Genomic DNA, 15,894 nt, shown 5'->3' on the forward strand with positions numbered 1-15,894 from the left:
GCCGTAGCTACCGCCGTCCCTGACACTCGCCTCGACAGCGAACGGCCCCGAGGCCACCCCCCCCGGCTTGCTGCCAAGCCGCACCGAGCCCCGAGCCCAGCCGCCGCCACGGCCCTCTCCTTCACAGGCCGGCCCGGCTCAGCCGCCACGGAGCCCTCTCCCGAGCGACAGGCTACGGGCGGCGCTCCGGAGCTCGCACACTCTGTGCAGGTGCCCCGGGAGCGGCCCGCCCAGAGGAGCCACAGGCAGCCCCGCCGGCCCGGCCCGGCCCCGCCGCCCGCCCCGCCTCAGCCCGCCGGGCAGCCCGCAGCGCGGGAGGGGCCCCTCCTCCTGCGCATGCGCCCGCCGCGCGGCGCTGTGACGTACCCAGCGACGCCTTCCCGGCTCCGCCAATGGGCGGCCCCGCCCCCTGCCGGCGGCCGCGGAGGGGGGACCCGGATGAGGCAGCCTCGGGCGGCCGCGGCCGTTAAACGCCGGCCTGCGGGCGCGGCCCCCGCCATGGCGGCGGCGCGGTGAGGGCAGCGCGCTCGGGGCGCGGCGCGGGGCGCGGCGCGGGCGCGGCGAGGATGCTGCTGGTCTACGTGATCTTGCTCTCGGCGCTGGCCGGCTGCTTCCTCACGCTCCTGCTCCAGCTCCTGCTCCTCTACAGGAAGAAGCCGGAGCCCCCCGGGGTGGCCGGAGCCTCCGACGGCCTCGTCTACGCCCGCGTCGCGGCCGACCACAGCCTTAGGGACTACTTGCAGGGCTCAGAGCCGGCCGGCAGCCAGGTGTCTCCGGAGCCGGCCCCTGCCCCGGGCCCGGCCTCAGCGCCGGCCGCCGCCGCGGCTCCCACCGCCGCCGCCTCCCCGGGCCCGGAGCCCAGCACCAAGCAGCCGCCGCCGCAGCAGCAGCCAGAGCCCCCTCCGGCCCCCTCCTCCCGCCAGGAGACGTGCCACTTCCTCAATGCTATCTTCCTTTTCCTCTTCAGGGAGCTCAGGGACACGGCCCTGGTGAGGAACTGGGTCACCAAGAAGATCAAGGTGGAGTTTGAGGAGCTGCTCCAGGCCAAGGTGACGGGGAAGGTGCTGGAGGGGCTCAGCCTCAGGGACGTCTCCCTCGGCAACGTCCTGCCTGTCTTCAAAGCTGTCAGGCTCATCCAGCCGGTGGCCTGCAACGATGAGGGCTGCCCTGAGGAGCTGGGCTTTGAGGTAGACCTGGAGTACAACGGTGGCTTCCACTTGGGCATCGATGCTGACCTGGTCTTTGGCAAGTCAGCCTACCTCTTCGTCAAGATCTCCCGGGTGATGGGGAAGCTGAAGCTGGTCTTCACGCGCCTGCCCTTTACTCACTGGTCCTTCTCTTTTATGGATGACCCTGTGATACTCTTTGAAGTGAAATCTCAGTTTGAAGGGAGGCCCATGCCTCAGCTCACCTCCATCATTGTGAACCAGTTCAAGAAAGTTATTAAGCGCAAGCACACCTTACCCAATTATAAAATCAGGTAAGATGTCCTGCATTGTCAGTGTTTGGGTGACGTGCCTTAGAATTGCTGTTTTGCTATTAATAGGTAGAGAGAGTTCTGTACAGTATCTTGCCTGATACCAAAAGTTTTCTGTTTATAGTGGGTGTAGAACCATTGCACAGTGAGATAGTGACATGTCCCAAACTACATATAACTAAATGGTCAAATTAGTAGGTATAAAAAGTTTGGGGATCCTGTCAGGTGTCCAACGACAGGACCATGATATCCCCCTTTGGAAAACGTAGATGAATGGCTCTGTGGACAGCATGTGGGTTTTGGGATGTCCTTAAGCTTCTGCCACTGATGAGCTGCCTGGGCAAGGCTTGTGGCTTATGCTTACCTGTAGAGGCAAGGTGGTTGTTATTTAATGTGAGAAAGGATAAAGTTCATTCTCCAGGGAATATTTTTGAGGTCCCATGATAAATGGTGTCTTCTTCCTTTGGGGTTTGCTCAATTTCTTCAATAACTGGGGGGAAATCTAAAAGTTGATAAGAGAAGTATTGCCACTGCTGTGGTAAATAAAACTTTGGGGCACCTCGCAAGGTTTTTTGGTTGTTTTTTTTTTGTGTAAGATAACATGTTTTCTTATATGGATGCATGTGCTACAGCATAAACTGCACGATATAGTGAATACAATGAAATGTTTAGTGATACTTGTGTAGCAGAAATGGCAAGTGGTGTCTTTAGTTTGATTCCACCTTAATTTCTGATGAAAAGCTATTGAATAGCTTACCACTGTACAGGTACCATGCTCACTCTCTGTCATGTCTCACCACTCTTAGGATACCATGTTTCCTTTTTCTTTTGTTTATGCTTTGTAGCTTGTATTATTGTTAAGTAAGGATTTTTGTCTTGACTTTTTTGTTTGTTTGTTTACCACATTCTTTTGCAATAAGCTTTTTCTCTGAAATTCATTGGAGATGAGTAACTGAAAATGCCTATTTGAATTTTGCAGTGCAATTAGCTCTGCAGTGATGTAATTATTAAAGCCTTTTCAGCCGGTTTTTCTGCAATTGAATTTATAAGAGTTCTCATGAAAGTGGATGTGTAAAATATCCAGGATTTGGAAGGCTCTGACAGGGCTGTAAGTAGTTTCTTCGAGTAATGTGGTGGCCCTTTCAAATTTTGAGGTGCTGAATTGCTTTCCAGCTGGGCGGCAGGGAAGCTGTCAAGAGCAAGTTTGCTTTTGTTCTCTTACTGTGTTGGAAAGAGACTGAAGCTGTAGCTGTGAAGGAGAGCTGGAAGGATAGGCTGGGATAGCACAGTTGTGGTGCAGATGAGCACTTCTGGCATACCTGGAAAGAGCAAGTAGAGCAAGTGATCTTCACACTCTCTAGACCAGTTTTTAGGGTGTCTGTGGAACCAGTGATGATGTGCTCCTCCCCTTCAGCAGATGAAGACAGACATCTTCATTTTTCCTCTGGAAGATGCATTTGGGCAGTAGGGCACACTCGTAATTTAGTTAGAGGTGATGGATTTTCTACACATTTCTCAAACTTTCTGCGCCAGGAGTAGTGGATGAGCCATGTATGAGCCACTGATACACTGAGGGGACTGGAGGGGAAAATAAAGAAAGACGCAGAGCATAGTGTTTGGAACAGGAATGGGTAGAAGTGTGAGGACAGAAGGTAATTGGCACAGAGAACAATACAGGAAGCATGAATTATTACAGAACTAAGAAGAATGAACTGTTATTTTAAAATGTTCTCTTTAAGTTATAAGGAGTTGGGAATTTTTGAATGCTTGAGAGGGAGATAAACTATTGTATCTGGTGTTCACACTAGATAGTAGGCTGGTAGCACAGGGTGGCAAATGTTCAGTGAAACAGTATTCAGTCCTGTATATGATTATTTTGACCTTTACGTTTTATGCTATGTTCTGAATGTGTCATTCTGACCCACAGTTGTGGAGGAGGAGGGCAGCACACTAAGCTTAATGCGAATTAATGAAACTGTCTTAAGAAGGGAAGATTGGGTCACTGGTGTCCTAACTGTCTAGACCTTTGCTTTAAAGCTTCAGTTGGGAGCACAGATGCCTGCATGGGAACCTTCAGCTGTCCACAGTTGCCCAAGGTTTTGTGGAACACAGACTGAAAGCTCTTTTTCTCCACTAACACGTCTCAGATGAGTTTTATGCAGGTAGATCCCTAGACAGCAAAACTTGGTAACAGCTGAGCAATAACAATAACAATCACTCTTACGTGATGGCATAGTTAAGAATTGAGATGTTATCATTTAGATGGTATAGAGAGCTGGTTTGGGAAATCAAGCCCCCTGCTGATAAGATGCAAAAGTTGGTATTCTTAATAGAAATTATAAGAATGCATTGTTTTGGAATTGTGGTATGTTAATATATTCCTTAGCAAAGAATGTACAGGAAGAAGTCAGGAGGGTTTCACAACTGCTTAATAACCTGTTACCTTGCTTAAAGCGTAGCAATTTCTCATCTCCAGGGAATGTGCTTATCCTCTCCCCACTTTTTCCTATGGCTTATATGCCTTGTGTTTAAGTACATAGTCAGTATTTGCTTTTGTGTGTTGTTCAAAACCTTTTTGATGTCTCCCTACTTTTGCTCAAGTAACTTTGTAAATAAATCTTTGAATAGCTTAATTACAACCTTGTGAACAAAAGCACTTGGTGTGAGAGTTTTATTTTCAGCTGGTTAAAAGGGGTACTTTGTTACCCTACTAGCTTCCAGATTTAAGCCTACAAAGGAGTTTTATCTTGTTTCCAGATGCTAAGTAGCATTAAAAATTAAAATGTGCCATTTTCTTTGTCTGTGTATTAGGCAACTTGTAGAGGTTATTACTTGTTAGAAAATAGCATAAGAAGAGAACTTTTGCCCATAGCTGGTTCTGAACATCCTATAACTAAGTTTGTGTAAAGCAGATCCCTGCCCGCCCCTTGTTGTTTAATTGTAAAATACTGTATTAAAAAAGTCTTGTATCTTCACGTACACTATCTGTTAGTACAGCCAGATTACTACACATACTTTTGTATTCTTTCCAGTCATGTATAATTCTATGCAGCAAAGCAGTGATTAGTGAGATCATCTTCCGTATCATCTATTGCTAGGAGTGACTTTGTGCGATGTGTGTAACTGTAGCTTGAAAGTGGAAGGTGTCTTGCATTCCTGATGCACTCTTAAGTCTCTTATGAGGAGAGGCAATGTAGACTAGTAAGTGCATTTTGAAGTTTGCCTAGCATTTTATGTACAGTTTTCTTCATAAAGGCAATTGTCTACTAATTGAAAAAGGAGGGATGCACTCTGTCTAAACAAATAAGTAGTAATTTGTGTTTTATTCTAAAAGTGTGTAAACTCTTTTCTTCAGCTCTTTGAGAAATGTGTTTGCAGCTGGCAAAACACCCTATTTTGAAGCCGCTCTGCCATTGAATGGTGATTGCTGTCTCGCATAGTAGAAATTCAGTGAATGATAAGCTTTTTTGGTTTAAGTCATTGTTAGTAAAGGATTTGTGCAATTCAATCAATAGTAGCAAGAGTTACTACTGTTTTATAGTTAACTTTAATCTTAATGTATTTGTTGTTGCTTTGTAATAGAAATGCAGACAGCTTTTCTGAAGACATTGTGGTCTGTCAGAGAAGTTTCTTCCTCAGTTGTGGGGAAGATCTAAAGTGGCAGGGGTTTTTTTTTGGTTTTTTTTTTTGTTTGTTTTTGTTTTTTTTGTTTTTTTTTGTTTTTTTTTCTTCTCTAGTATACGTGAGTTCTGGTGTACTCTTGAGAAACTAGGTAACTGTCAGTCAGGACTTTTTTATAACTAGCCCTAACCTCAGTTAAGTCATGAAGAACTGTAGGCTTCATTTATCTGGCTCTAAGTACTTCATAACTCTTATTTTGACTTGAATGAGTTGTTTAAATACTTTTTCTTTAGTTCTAATGCAGGTTGGCCCAGGTACGGAGCTTGAGAATGAGCATGGAAAGCCTAGACTTACCTATTGGTTAGTTATGATGTCAACTATTGGTGTTCTGCAGGGCAGCTACTGACCCACCAGCTGTGTTTTGCTGTCCTGAAATCTCTCCTGCTGGCACACTCAGGAACCATAGGCGGTCAGTTTTGCCCATCAGCATAGCTTGACTTGAGACTGTATTTTTCATGTAAGTTTCATTTACTAGAGCAGGATGGTAGATGCTAATTAGCAGCACAGACTGGAGTTTATCTAGCAGCCTGAATCCAGCCTTCGGTTTTTCATTGTGTCCACTCAAACAGTTCTTTAAAAGGAGTGCTATAGACACTATGTTGGTTTTAACTTTCTATATTGTGTCCTTTTAATAGTAGGATAAAGTGGTTAACACTAAGCTGTAGTTAGCGGCATTGGCTTAGCGTGTTTAGTATTCAAAAACACACAGTAAGGACTGTTTCGGATGTCTGTCTCCTTGCTTGCTTGTGCTGTTGCAGTGGTCGTTGGTTCATGTCTGTTAGCTCTCTAATGAGCTGTACCTTGATCATTAGCCTATTGGTAAGTTGCTTATTGGTCTCAACCTTGATATTCAACTGCATCATGTCAATTATATAGGTACGCTAAATATGCTGTATTTTCTAGCCTATTTTTAACGGTCAGCTGTAGTTGTGGTGTTTTGAACAGATCCTGATCTTGCTTTGCATAGGTTTTGGAGAGCTTTGTTTTTTGGGCTTTTGCTAGACAATAAAAATACACTTTGCCATAATGAAGATACAGAGCCCTCTGTGCCTATGTAAAGGGTGAAATGGAAGTACTTGCAGTCTAGTCTCCTTCCAGAATTTAATTTCCCAGCGTTTTGTAATCAATGATGTAAAAAATCTGATAGCTGCTGGGTTTTTTTTCTAAATTTAAGGTCTTGCAAGTTCATTCGTTTAGATTCTAAGCAGATTAGGTGTTGCCTAAGTAGTGAGTCAGTTCTGTATATTTTAAGAACACTTAGTTTCTCAGTTTGTTACATTTAAAAAAGCTAATATTTTGTATTGATACTAGGCTGTTTGAGAAATTATACTTTGTTTCATTTTAATACATACTACTACAGAGTGGAATCATTTTTCTTCAGGAGTAGTCTCACGAAGAATTACTTCTAACATTTCTGTATCAGATATTTAAATGACATCCTGAGCTCCCTTCCAACAAGAATTATCCTTGGAACTGATAATTCGTAATATAGTTAGTCATGTTAAATAGTTTTATGCTTTATTTGGAAGCTGAGGCTATATTGAATTTCACTGGGAAGAACCATTAGACAAGTCAATTCTAATTTACCATTATAGAATGCAATTTGAGAGTTACATAGCAGTTTCTTTTTTTTTTTTTTTTTTTTTTTTTGGCAAAACTTAGGCTGGGAAGTAATGTAAGTAACTATTGATTTGAAGCGTGTTTTATTATAGAAATGACTTCATAATATGGTAGTAGAGGTATTGGAAAAAGCATAAAATTTAAGAAAGTATATATTATTCATATGATGAGGTTATACTCAGAAATAATTGTCATGTTTGGGACTGTGAGCATTTCTTACTTTCAGAAATCAGCAGCCAGTAGATCCTACATTCTCTACAGCTTCTGCAAAGGGAAAGGGTACGAAGATTCTGTTCCTGAGTGGATTTCTCCCATAGTTGTGATGTGAATCTCCTACTAGTTACATCTGTAAGGCACTCCTGTTTGAAGTTCTTATTCCTGTTGCTTTTGAAAAAAAAAGAGGAGGCTTTTATTTGCAATTTCTTTTTTTTAATGTCATGCCGATTCTAAGTGCAAAAATAATCTAGTATACAGATAAATTAAAAAAAACACAAAACAACACCAAACCAGGATCTGAGTCTTTCTGCTGTGCAAAATTTGATAGTAAACCAGCACTGTGTTACTTGAGAGTTTTCAGGCTGTTCCACAGGTAACGCTCTGAATGATGCCAGCACAAAGACTTGTTCCACTAATGGCAAAGTGGCAATAATTGGAATCAGTGGATCTGTCCATAGACAGTAATTTCATGCTTGGAAGATTATCTTTGTAGTGCATGGACAAGTAGTTCTTATTCGTACAGGAGTTGGATAAATGGATCTGTAGGCAACCTGACACACAGTAAACCATACCAAACCTTGGAACATTAAATTATTTCATTTTTTTCAAGGGTGCTATATGTGTAAAAGGAAGCTTTTTGTAGTGCAGAGCTTTTTACTGTCTTTATTTTGGGAGTGCTCAGTCTCAGACGTACGTTTTGTCTGGGTGGTCACTACATACGTGTTTATTCAGATTAAATGGAAGTATGGGGTATAAAGTATGTAAATATCCTTATGTAGATGTCAAGTTTTAAACCTATTGGTTCTAGAAGTTTTGAAACCTTTTAGTCTTCTTCCCCAGCTCCAGCGCTTTGTGGGCTTTCACACTGTGACAGTCTAATTCTGAAAGAATGCTGGTTTGAAACTTGTTCATTACAAAGTCAGATTTAATGAATGACCAGCTACATATTGGACATTTCCCAATATATGTGGCATTATTTTCAGGTTAAGAAGTGAGCCTTTTCCTGTCATTAGTCAACAAGTGTTACATTTTCTTTTCTTATCTGCAAGGGTGAGGAACTAACATGGCCCTGACTTGAGATGGATTAGAGAAGAAACTGGAAGACCAGAGGTATAGTTGGGGACAAAACCCCCCCAAAATATCAGTTGAAGGGAGAGGTGGACAAAGACCTAAAAATAAGTTTTGATGATTGCTGGTTTTGTTTGCTGCAGATAGCAATCCAATAAGCATTAAGGTTAATTGGTCTGACAGGAAAGTACCTTGAACTTCTCTTACTTGAAACAGTATTTAAAAGATTCTTTGTGCAATAATAATGAAAATTACCTCATTTAACACCTTTGATGTTTTGTATTTGAAAATTTCTTGATCAGAGTCCTGCAGTGAACTTCTTTCATGTGGATAGTGAATGAAGGCTCTGAAATGATTTATTTAGTACTTCATGGCATTTTGCATGCACTGGCATTGATATTTCACATTTCTTTTCATCTGAACTCTGATCTTGAACATTTAAGCTGATCCGTCTGTTCAGTGGGAACAAATACTTTTTTTATTCAGTTGTCATAATTTGTATAGTTTTCAATTCTTTTAAATAAAATATGAAATAAGCAGTAGTACTCTTTAGTTTTTGAATGGTAACTTATTTAAAAGTAAATACAGGGCACATAGGACTTAATCACACTACCAAACTAGGCATCTAACAAATGTCTTGTTTGGCTCTGAGCCTGTCTGTTGGAGCAGGTAGGTGTGTTCAAGCACTAGAGTTAGGCTATTCTGAATCCCCTTCTGCAGGCTGTATTATGATTTTTGCGTTTTTGTGGATAGATAGTGTGACTAATGTTCCCTACCTGTCACACAAAACAACACTGGATTTTCCTTGAAGGAGGTTACTTCAAGGCACAGAGGCATAGAATTTACCCATAAAGTGGTAACTAATACATTTCTCAGTAGCTCATTTGATATCAGAATGTATGAATCTCTTGTAGAGCCGACTTTAAATATTTCACATGCTTAATATATATAATCTTTTTATTAGCAAATGATGCTTGATCAAAAGCTCTTAAATAAGCAGCCTGGGTAAGGACAGTAGGTTTCAGTAGTCAGTGTGGTAGAACAGCGGGGTGCTTCAGTGGTGGTGAAGCTTAGTCTCAGGCTGCTGATTTAACTATTGGAGCTAGTCCTTTCATGTTACTGGGTTTCTATGGGAAACTGCTTATTCTGCATTCCTGCAGAGATTGCTTGAAGTCACCAGATATGCTCCTGTGTTTACAGTTTGTGTTCACACTTGTTTGATTTGAAACTTTTCAACATTTGGTTATTCTTGGTGTTATTGTTGTTTAGAGAATAGTAAAAGACTTTCAATTTAAACTTCTATGATTAATAAGCTTTATTGTCTAAAGTGAGTATGGAGAGAATGTTACATACCTATGTGGTTTGTTAATTTAATCGATAACTTGTACCAGCCCAGTCTGCTAAAATCCATTAATTGTGGAACTACGAAAACCTTTGCATGACAATCTCAAACTGTGCTTTTGTCCAGAAGAAAGCAATGATCCTGTATTATAAATGTTAGCTGGGAACAATTAGGTTTTTGAGCAGGTTCCATTCTGTGTGATGTACAAATAACAATATTTTATGCAATTAAGAAAATGCTTTTCTGAAAGTCTTTGTTTTGATTTTCTAGAGTTGAAAAGAGCTTGTTTGTAACAGTGGATAAATTCTCATTTTGGAAATCAGCGTGGATGCCAGTTTGTGTGAAGGAGATTTGGGAGTAATTATTTTATAAACATTTATCAGGTTAATTGTGACATAATACACTGAACACAGAATTTATAGAGTAGTTTCTGCTGCAGTCATTGAGCTTTTGGTTAAACTAAAGAATTTACTGCTTGGAATGGTGCTCATCTTAGTTGAGAAACACGAGTAAGATCCGCAAGTTTTGGAAGCTTTTTCCTGTTGTTAATTACCTTCCCTGTTTAACTATTAACAATTACAGTTGTGTCACAAGCCAGTCAAATCTAGGCTAGAATTCATACCTCCAAGATGTTCAGTGATCCCAGGCAGCATATCTAGTAAAGTAGTGAAAAAAAATCTGCAGTGAAGACTTCAGTTGACAGATAGGTTTGTGTTGCAAAAGTTCCTACAGCACAAAGTGCGCAGCCAACAGTGGAATGGTTGTGTATGCGGTGGCCTGGATGTGGCTGCTCCTGAATTGCTTTACCCAGCAAGCTGGGTATATGCTGTGTTGGCTTTGATAGCTCAGACTTCTGCATCACACCTGCCCAAAGCCATTTAGGTGCATCTGCTTCCCTAAGCACTCTCCCTTCTGGAAAGACTCTTACTCCTGTGGAGCCCGGTCTGGGTTAATAAGCTCTCTCAGGACTTGGGAGCGCACCTCTGTTTGCTGCAGGACCCAGCTGGAGCCCAGCAGCATTTTAGACCTGTCTGTGGCCATATATAGCTATAAGAACTGCCAAGGAGGTGCTAGGTATAGCAGAAAAGAAAAGGAAGAGGGGAAAAACCTCATTTTTTTGTGAGATGAAAGGTAGAAATTGTTTTCTCTGGGTTGGGCTCTGGAGAGCTACTTTGTGATTTTTTTCCTCACCAGCTGTTGTAATTCATTTGAGCCTCAAAACTAAATGGGAACAATTTACCTTTATAATTTCTTAATTCCCTTGTTAGTTTGCAGCTATGCTGTAGTTCAGCAGAACGGTCTGCGAGAAGCAATGCAAGCAGCCCTTTCCATTAAAGCTATTTCGTGTAATGGGAAATACAGGGATTCTGCCACAGCAATTCAGTCTTCACATTTTTGAAAACTTAACCAGATGTCATAAAAATCTGTCTGCAATAAAGAGTGTATTACAGAGATCAGCTGATGATGGAGCTAATCAGACTGTTACACACATGCAAAGACGGTAATTGATTGCCAGATATGACTAGCATAGAATTAAATTAGGGTAATCATTTGGAAATACTTTTTGTCCCTGTAAGTTTTACTCTAACTTAACACAAAATTGCTACAATTTGAGCTGTAAATTAACAAAATTATTGCTTAATTTCTGTCCAATATTTTAAAACTGTCTGTGGATATCTAATGGAAATCATAATACTTACATACTTTGTTCCTGACTTAACTTAGTCTTAATTCTAAGCTTCAGTATATTTTCCTGTATCAGTTTTAATGTCAACATAGTTATGAAAAATGCCCATTCAGAAGGAAATGTGTACAAATATTAGTCTGCTTGTGAGATGACATTAAGTACAAGATTATGTGCTGTTTCCCAGTGTCACTGAAATGAAGATACTTATTCTTAAAATAACTAATACCACATATGTAAAATACTTTAAATGATGCTAAACCCTTTGAGAAATATCCTGTCAAATAAACTTTTTATATAGTATTTTATATGTAAGCCTCTGTGTAGTAAGAATTAAAATGGACGCTTACATGAGTGTCACTTTGTGTAGTAAATTACTTAAACTATTGTTGCTCTTTGCTTGAGCTAAAATAGGAAGAGTAGAAATTGAAGCTCGTACTCTTGCAGTGACATGGTAGAAGGCTTCTTGGTGGTGTTTGAATCACCACTGTGAATGGTCTGCCTTTGGTGAATAATTCCTAAGTAATTAAACAGTGGGAATGATGCAGTGTAACTCTGAAAACTTCAACAGTTTGTATGTATTTATTTTTTTAAGAATAACTCTGCATGTTTGCTAACAAAACTTAATGCAGTATGGTAGAATAAACAAAACAAATTCTAATGTTGCCAAGCAAAAAGCCCAGTGGATTACAAGGGGAGGTGGGGTGGGAACAGCAATGTTAGTCAGTGGTATTGTTTTAAAACAATACTACAAAAACTCAGATTTCTATTTTTTTTTCCTCCCCCCTGTTCCTCTGAAAGAAGGGCAAATTAGAGAAAATACCCAAATTCGTTATGGGGGTGGTGGGAGAAGATTATGGTAATTTGAGCAGCTGTTTCTTTCACATCTAACCACAAGTCCAGACTGTAATTTGCCATCAGTGATGCAGGATTTGCAAGTGCAGGAATCCTTCCTGCTAATTAATCTTGCAAGCCCCTGCTGTATTTGACTGTCGAGAGTGGTGCCACAGGTCACATCCATACTGAGCTTCTGTGGTATTTGATCCAGTTTGTTTACAGTACAAGCCCATTAATAAGTTGCTGTGATTCACAAACGGTGACACCTTTGCTTGGGGGACAGTTGGAAAATATATGCCACAGTGTTTCCCCCGGTTCTCATCAGTGCCCTCCCCACCACTGCAGTCTGAATAGCTGAGCTGTCTGAAAAACAGATCCTAAATTACTTCTGCTTACAATTTTAAGGTGAACTGTCATCTCAGCTTTGATAATGGTACTACTAATCCTGTGCTGGACTAGCTCCACCTCTTTGGAAGCGTGTGAATTGGACCATCTTCTGTCTTCTCAGAAGGACCAGATAAATGTAGATTGAGGAGCTTTGTGGTTCGAACATTTTTACACCTGACTGGAGGAGTGAAGATAAACCTTGGAAAGCTATCATATCTAGAATTTAGAACAGATACAAATGTTTTTTCACTTTTGGTTTACAGATGTCAGAGACTTGTTTTCAGTAGTGAGACAGTAATTTTCTGTCTAAGCAGTCTAAGGATGTCATGAGTGTTCATATGGACATAAGCTAGGGTTTAGAGCAGAGGATTAAAACTTTTGAGTTCAATGAATGAGTAGTGTACAGAGCTTACATTTTTATTAGAAAATCAACATTATTTTCCTCTGATCAGGACTGCAGAGAGATGATGTTTGTAGAGAGACTTGAGACCTCTTTATGGGAGAGTATATTGCTGAAGTGAGAAAAAGCTAGCATTTTGCTAACATCAGTTACTGGAACCAATCTCTAATCCAGCTGGCTAAAGGTAGATTTTTGAGGTGGCTTGGGTTTATTTGTTTGGGGTTTTGGTGTTTTTTCTCTTTGAATGCCTAAAAGTTGAACCCTACCTGCTTTTCTTTGAGCTTTATGGAACAAGAGCATATTCTGCACCTTGTCTCATTTGGAGCAGAGCCATGACGATTTAGGCTTTCTGGATAGGCAGGGAAGTTTTGTCTTCATCCTGTCTGAGACTGATATATAGTAGGATTTTGATCTCTCTTTCAATTTGAACCAGCAGTTGGCTTTAGCTAGGTCACATACAATATAAAAAAAAAACAGCCCACAAAAAAAAAAAAAAGCCAAAACACATGAAAATTCGGAGATCAAAAAGGCATTGGCTGCACTAAGTTAACCAAGCTATTTCAGTACTTATGGAATTTGGAATTAGGGAAACTAGTATTCTTGAAATGCAAAGAAGTCTGTGCATGGTCAAATGGATGTTGTTTGTGCTCATAAGAAAGTAGTTTTGATAAGCCTGATTCAAGATTTTTTTTACCTGTGGCTATTTTGATACTGGCAGCAAGGGCAAATCTTTAAGACTTTCCTAGCTGTATTTACAATTACTTTTGTCATATAAGCAGGGAAAAAAATACTATCTTTTTGGAAGGAGCTACATTTGTTTTTTTTATTTGTTCCTGTAGAATGGGTCTTAAAATTGTACAAGTGTTTGTCTTGAGTGTCTGGTTCAAGAGATGTTTCAGAGGTGCTGATTTCACCCTAAGAAAGAAGACTGTAGTTTAAGAATCTGGAAATATGTGAAACTTCTTTGAAGAAAAAACCCAAATAATAAAATCCTTGCGCTTTTTTGAGGTCTTGATTTAAAAAGTGACTGTTCATATATTAAGAACTTATGTGTACGAGCCTCCCACATGCCTGTGGCAGAATATCCTGTAATGCAGTGGGTGGAGTACTAGAACTGATCTGCAGTTTTCCATAGCGTTTCCTAGAAAATAAATCTACTCTCTTATTGCAATGTTTTTCAGGTTGTTTGTAAGCCAGATTTTCGTGGATATGTGTAAAGCTGAAATCAGTAGATTTCTATAGTGAATAAGAGTATAGTTTGAATTATGAAACTTGCCTGAATATGTATACTGACGCAGTTCTACAGCTTTGTTCCTTGTGAAGTCAGTGGAAGCTGGAGAATTGCTTTAGCAAAACCTATTGTGGCAGTAGTTTTCTTTTTAAGGCACTCTTTTTACAAAAAAAAAAAGTACCGATTTCTTTCACAATAAAGATGAGTTCCATTTTTGTATCTTAATGTGAAGAATGAAGATTGCATTATAATACCTAAAGCTAAAAATATTAAACGTTAGCTGATAAATACTTTTAAAATCTTACTAATGTGGTCATACCTTTTTAGGAGTGGATTGTAATATTTTAGACTTTTTGTGGAAGTAAACTTCATCTTAAATACACAGAATATAAGAGTAGAGGACTTTTCTATGACTTAAAATATCTGCTGTCAATCACTCTTTTTGAAATATACACTCTTTACAAGTGCTTGGCTTGTATTTCTGTGAATCTGATTATAAAGGAAATCTAAAAATGACTGAATTCCGTTCTATAGTTGAACCTTTTGAGTACTCCCAAAACTGAAAATAAATTCAGCGGTTACTTCTTCAAAAATACTTTAGATACTAGAATCTTCAGATACAGTAGCATTTACAAAAGTAAACTGATGGTTTACTAAATGCAGTCTGACTTCAGATTTGGCTTAATTTTTGCTTAAAGTGGTAAACAAAATTAGCAATGCTAAAGAGATTTGCATTTTTAGCTGTTGGGCTCTTCTGAGATTTAAGGTCTCTGTGCCTTGTTTATTAAGATTTAATGCCCAATTAATATAACACGATTAAAAAATTTATAAACCTGACAATATTTAATCTTTATGGCAGTAGATTAGTGCTGGAATTCATATAATACAAGTGATTAATCTAGTCTTAAACAGATAGCCACTAATTTTTACACCACTGTTTTAGATACCAATCTTCCTTTATAAAACCAGAGAATAATTTAAAACTTTTCTCAGAACTTACTCTAGAGAAGTGTTCTTGCTCCTTGGCAAAAGCTCTGCAAAATCCTAGGCTCCTGCATTTAGAAATGAAGCTGTAAGTCTTTGTGCTTCTTCAAGTATGAGATGGAGTACTGAGAGCTTTTGAAGTTTGTGCCTGTCTGTGTTTAGCTCTTCAACAAATTTGGGGGTTTTTTTTGGTTTTTACACTCATTCTGGATATTCTTAACTGCTGCAATGAACAGAAACATGTAAGCGCATGGTTATCTTTGGCCAGGTAAATTGATTTTTCTTCCCCACTAAATAGAGTTCCTCATGCAACTAAAAATGTTGTAGTTAAGTAGGTAGTGGTGGGAGCTGTTAATTTAGGTAATAGGTTAATTTAACTTCTGTCCTCTTCTCTGTTAAAATTTGGCTAAAGGACCACAAAACAGTCATCACAGAACAGTGAATACAATATAATAGGAATATAGGTTCAGACATTTCTAAAACTAAACGACTGAACTGCAGTCTTGTTCCAAGTAGGTGAGTTCCTCCCCCATAGAAGTGGTAACGGGAAGGAAGAATAGCATTATTCAGGCACTGAAAACACCCAAAATGAAGGGAAGAAAATTGATTTGTTTGGTGTGTTTTCGTTTGTGTTGGTTTTTTTTTTTTTTTAGATGCAGTTTTGATCTGGACTTTGAGTGAGGTAATGATGAGATGAGAGCAAATGAGCCACCGAAGTGGCTCGTGAGTCGTAGCATGAATAGGGTGTAGAAGTCTTTTATGTGAAGGAGACATACTGACTCTGTGCAGTGTCTGGAAGCATTTTTGTTGTGCTTTTTATGTGTAAGAGCTCAGTATTAAGCTATTTTAGAGTATAACTTTAATCCTGTGTATTAATTGACTATCTTAATTATCTTTCAGTGTAGTAATCTGACCTAATTCCTCATGTGAAATTACTTTTTTTTTTTGTATTTGTGTCTTGTGGTAT

General features: G+C 39.9%; 1 protein-coding gene across 1 annotated transcript in view; it reads left to right on the plus strand.

Moving 5' to 3' along the window:
- Window positions 1-397: 397 nt before the first annotated feature.
- PDZD8 (PDZ domain containing 8) overlaps window positions 398-15,894 on the plus strand; it is a 59,426-nt gene continuing 43,929 nt past the window's right edge. The window contains exon 1 of the mRNA XM_056351431.1: window positions 398-1,480. Coding sequence (XP_056207406.1) covers window positions 567-1,480 — 914 coding nt within the window. The 5' untranslated portion in view covers window positions 398-566. The remainder of the gene's footprint in view (window positions 1,481-15,894) is intronic.

The sequence above is a fragment of the Falco biarmicus genome, chromosome 9, assembly GCF_023638135.1.
Source record: "Falco biarmicus isolate bFalBia1 chromosome 9, bFalBia1.pri, whole genome shotgun sequence".
Lineage (NCBI taxonomy): Eukaryota > Metazoa > Chordata > Aves > Falconiformes > Falconidae > Falco > Falco biarmicus.